Raw genomic sequence first — 3,887 nt, 5'->3', positions numbered from 1 at the left:
CTCCCGGGTGCGGCCGCGGCGGGAGCCCGGCACCCACCGGCTCAAGGTGCAGGCGCTGGTCCCAGACGGGCAGCGAGCACCCAGCATCTTCCTCCTCCTCATCTCCGTCTCCCCCTACCCTTACTGACACAGCCGAGGGACAGGAGGGGATGCAGGGTCATTTCTTCTCCTGTCCCTCCCCACCCCATCGGTAGGGCACGTGGCTCAGGGAGTGCTGAGTTTGTACCTCTTCTCTCCCTCCCAGACACCCCCTCGCCCCTGAGCTGTGTTCCCGTCACCCAGGGCTGGGCCCTGACTCAGCAGGAGAGTCAGGATCCCAGGGGGGATTAGATGTCTCACCAACCTCTTGCAGTGAGGTCCCAGATCCCAGAACAAACAAAGCTCTGGATGGCCTTGGCCGCTATCAGCCCCCAAATGTGGGGGGTGGGAAGATGAACTGGGTGACAGTGGACAGCGAGGGTCCCACCGGGGTGCAGGGAGGGGTTCCCTGAGCTGGGGAGGATGTGGGGCACCCCAGCACTAACCATCTATTAAACTGAAATAGTCTTTTTGGTTTTTTAAAATCCACTTGGTTTCTGTGCACTCTTACTGATTTATGAAGGTGTTTTGTGGCTAAATATTAGCTGTGCCTGAGGAAGATGCTTTCTTCAGTGTGTGGGAGAATTTCCAGGGCTTTGGACACCTCCCTGCCTGGCCTTGGACCATAAAAGGGAGGTTGTCTGGATGTGGCAATGCCAGAAGGCCAATGTCCAGCCCCTGAAGCTCCAATCCTGCCCTGGTGTCAAGTCCCTCAAGCAGCAAGAGCAGGATGTAGCCTCTCTGCACATGGTGAACACGGAGACTGCTCCCAAAGCACTGTCTCAGTCCTAGTTGATGGTGTGGGATGGGAGGTGCTGGCCCCAGGAAACATGAGCCCATGGTCACCAGGGCTGGGCCATAGAGGCTGATGGTGGCCATGAACTTTCTGTGGTCAGATCCTGTCGCTGGAGCTGGCTCTTGCTGCACCTGTCTGAGATTCCCCTAAAAATCTCTGTCCTTTGGGATGGAGCCTTCCTGTCCTCCAAAGCCAGGTCTGCTGTGGGTCTGGGGTGCTCTGGGCATGTATGAGGGGGAAAGGTGAGTTTGGCTCCATGGACAACCCTCTGCCCTGTCCCCTCCTGCCCACCCTGGCTCCTGCATCACCTCCTGATGGAGGTGCAAATAAATCCAACCTTCCCCCTTCTTGCTGGTCCAGGGAGGAAAATCAGGTGCTGCAGAGCACTGTCTCTTCTCTGGCCCCATTGTCCCACTCCTTGGGGGCAGCTGACTCTGTGGAGTCCCCCCAGTGACACCCCTGGGTGCTCTGTGGAGATTGCTGAGGAGGTCAGGAGTGGGGGGACAGCAGTGGCAGCACCCAGAGCAGCCATGCTGGGGTTGGGCACTGGCTCCATCCCGGCCCGGGGGCAGCTTCTCCCCCCGTTCTGCCGGGCACCCCGCGGGCAGGAGGAGCGCAGGACCTCTCCCGGGGACCGTGCCCAAGGGGGGACTGTCCTGCGGCGGCTCCGCCTGCCTACGCCCGGTTATAAAGGAGAAGGAGGAGGGGGGAGGATGCTCCAGGCACCGGACCAGAGCACCGAGGGCAGCCGGACACCAGGAGTGCGTGAGTGCGGGCACGGCATGGGGGGGAGAGGGTAAAGAGTGGCCTTTGCCTTGGGGGATGTCCCCTCACCCTGTCTGTCCCATTTCCACCCACCCACGGGTGTCCCCCACCCCTGGGTGCTGGAGCAGGGCAGTGGGGTGCCAGCACCTTCCCAGCGCTGTGCACACTGCAGTCAAGCCTTTCCTAGCTCAGTTTGGGATGGGAGGGGGGCTTCCAAGAGAGTCCCATTTCCTTGAGGGGCCCCTTGGCCGCCCTCAGGAAGGCGAACTGAGACCTCAGCCGGCACCACCTTGTGCTCTCTCTGCTCTGCTCTGGGGATTTTGGGGGGCAGGATGGGACCTCCACGAGCTGGAGGAGTGATGGTGAGGAAAACCCCAGTACCAGTGAGCATATGCCTCTGCTGCACGAATCCCTGGAACGGCTGTTCCTGTCTCTCCTGCCTGCCTTTGCCCCTGTCCTTGCCCCTCCTGCCCGTCCCTGACTTTCCTGGCTGCCTCATTACAGCCCCCCGGCAAGATCCCAGCCTGTTCTTCCAGCCCGGCTGGCGAAGACAGTTCTTCTCTTTACCAAACTTTCAGTCTTTTTATTCCCCACCCTCTTTATATCTATTTCTTGGGTTTAAAACCGAATGCACGGTGTTCCTTTGGTGTAGGGCAGCTCCAGTCTCTCCAGTAAAATCCCTGCCCCGACTCACACGGAAATTGCTACGGAATAATAATAAGGGCTGAGAAAGTCCCGCCGCGTTCCTCTTCACTGAGCTTTGTTTGCTCTGATTTATTGCGGCCGAACGTTGAAACTTTGGGGCTCTCCCTTCCTGGGCAGGCGGGCTTGGCACGAGCCTTGTTTCCAGAGCTGGGAATGCTGGTGGCCCCACCCCCTTTCTGGGATGCAGGATGCGTCTCCAGGGCAAGGTGCCCCCAGGCCCCTCGGGCATTGCGACACTGGGACGTGTCTGAGCAGGCAGGAGCTGGAGGCATTTCCCTATCGCACTGCTGGGCCACTTGTAGAGCGAGCGCGCCTGGTCTCAGAGGCGCTTACTCAGCCTGGCAACCTCAACAGCGATGCTGGTGGCCACGGCGGGGAAGAGTTTAGAAGTAAAGGAGGGAAGCTGTCTCAAAAGGAGCCGCAGGCACAGCGTCAGGGTTGGGCTGGGCCCTTTTGGGAACTGCGACTGCCTTCCTGTAAATGCCCCGGTGAGGAAGGGACGGCTGAACCTCGCTTGGCAGGGACCCAGTTTGGCACAGCCACAGGGCCCCACGAGCAGGGAAATGCTGCTTGCACAAGCCTGGGCACCGGGCGCTGCCTGCGTGGCAGCCTGACGGGCACGGGCAGGCTCGGGGAGCCGGAGGGAGGCTACGGGCCCGCCAGACCCCTTTGTTCCTCAGCAAGAACCTGGCAGCAGCGGGGCAGAGCCTGCCCCTGGCTGGCTGCACGCCGTGCCCCGTGGGGTGCTGGCTCCACACCTCGCTGGCAGGACCGGGGTGCTGCGGCACACCCCGGCATAACCGCATCCCACTGGGAGAGGTGCTGGGTGGGCCAGCCTGGAGCGGCCCGGCACGGCGCCTTCCCGGCCTGCAGGAGCAGGATTGTGCTGACTTGGCAGCAGCAGTGTGAAAGTTGCTCGGGACGGGGTTTGGCCGGCTCCGCCATCCGCCTCCCCCGGCCAAGGGTCAGCTGGCATCGCCTCTTCGTGGGGCCCTGGGACTCATAGCCTGGCCCAGCGACTGCAGGGACAGTCCGGAGCCCCTTCCTGCCCAGGACCCCCAACCCTCTCCTGAGATCCAGGCTGCTGCGTCCTTCACCATCTCCTGTTGTTGGCTGAAGTCCTCGGTATCCTTGGCTGGAGGGTGAGGGGCACTGAATCCCCACGTAGGTGTTTTGTGCTGGCAGAAAACACGTGCAGCGCAATTAGAATAAATGCCCTGTGAGCGTTAATTAGACTTGGGGCTGGGCTGGGCTCTAGGTGATGCTGCCAAGCCCCGCAGTCCTGCAGCCAGCGCAGGCCAGGCAGTGCTGATGGGCACTGGGGGCTGAGCCGGTGGCAGCTCTCTGCAGACGGCCGGGACGTGCCGGGTCGTGCCAGAGCAAGGCATTGAGCTGTGCCTCTGCCACAGCCGGGCGCCTGCGCCTGAGCCCCGGCTCCCCAGCATTGCAGGGCACTTGCAGAGCGTGGGGCAGGCTGTGCTCTGCCAGCACAGAGAAAAGGTAAGAGCAAAACAGCCCTCGTGGCTGCCCTGGCCTCCTCCAT

At 61.7% G+C, this 3,887-nt stretch overlaps 2 protein-coding genes across 7 annotated transcripts in view; both read left to right on the top strand.

Moving 5' to 3' along the window:
* HMCN2 (hemicentin 2) overlaps window positions 1-567 on the top strand; it is a 33,048-nt gene extending 32,481 nt beyond the window's left edge. Inside the window, exon 79 of the mRNA XM_017745415.1 lies at window positions 3-567. Within this exon, the coding sequence (XP_017600904.1) occupies window positions 3-127 (125 nt within the window). The 3' untranslated portion in view covers window positions 128-567. The remainder of the gene's footprint in view (window positions 1-2) is intronic.
* A 1,010-nt stretch (window positions 568-1,577) lies between these two features.
* The window catches only part of ASS1 (argininosuccinate synthase 1), a 26,741-nt gene continuing 24,431 nt past the window's right edge, over window positions 1,578-3,887 (top strand). Inside the window, exon 1 of one of the 6 annotated variants that reach the window (XM_017745652.1) lies at window positions 1,578-1,635. The gene's annotated coding sequence lies outside the window, so the exon portion shown is untranslated. Of the gene's footprint in view, window positions 1,640-3,287; window positions 3,509-3,673; window positions 3,845-3,887 lie in introns of those variants that run through there. The other 5 variants (XM_017745647.1, XM_017745653.1, XM_017745649.1 and 2 more) reach the window with 5 other exon arrangements.

This window comes from Corvus brachyrhynchos, unplaced genomic scaffold (genome assembly GCF_000691975.1).
Source record: "Corvus brachyrhynchos isolate BGI_N302 unplaced genomic scaffold, ASM69197v1 scaffold59, whole genome shotgun sequence".
In the NCBI taxonomy this organism is placed as follows: Eukaryota; Metazoa; Chordata; class Aves; order Passeriformes; family Corvidae; genus Corvus; species Corvus brachyrhynchos.
The sequence above is the reverse complement of the archived record's forward strand: the minus strand, read 5'-3'. Positions and strand labels throughout refer to the sequence as shown.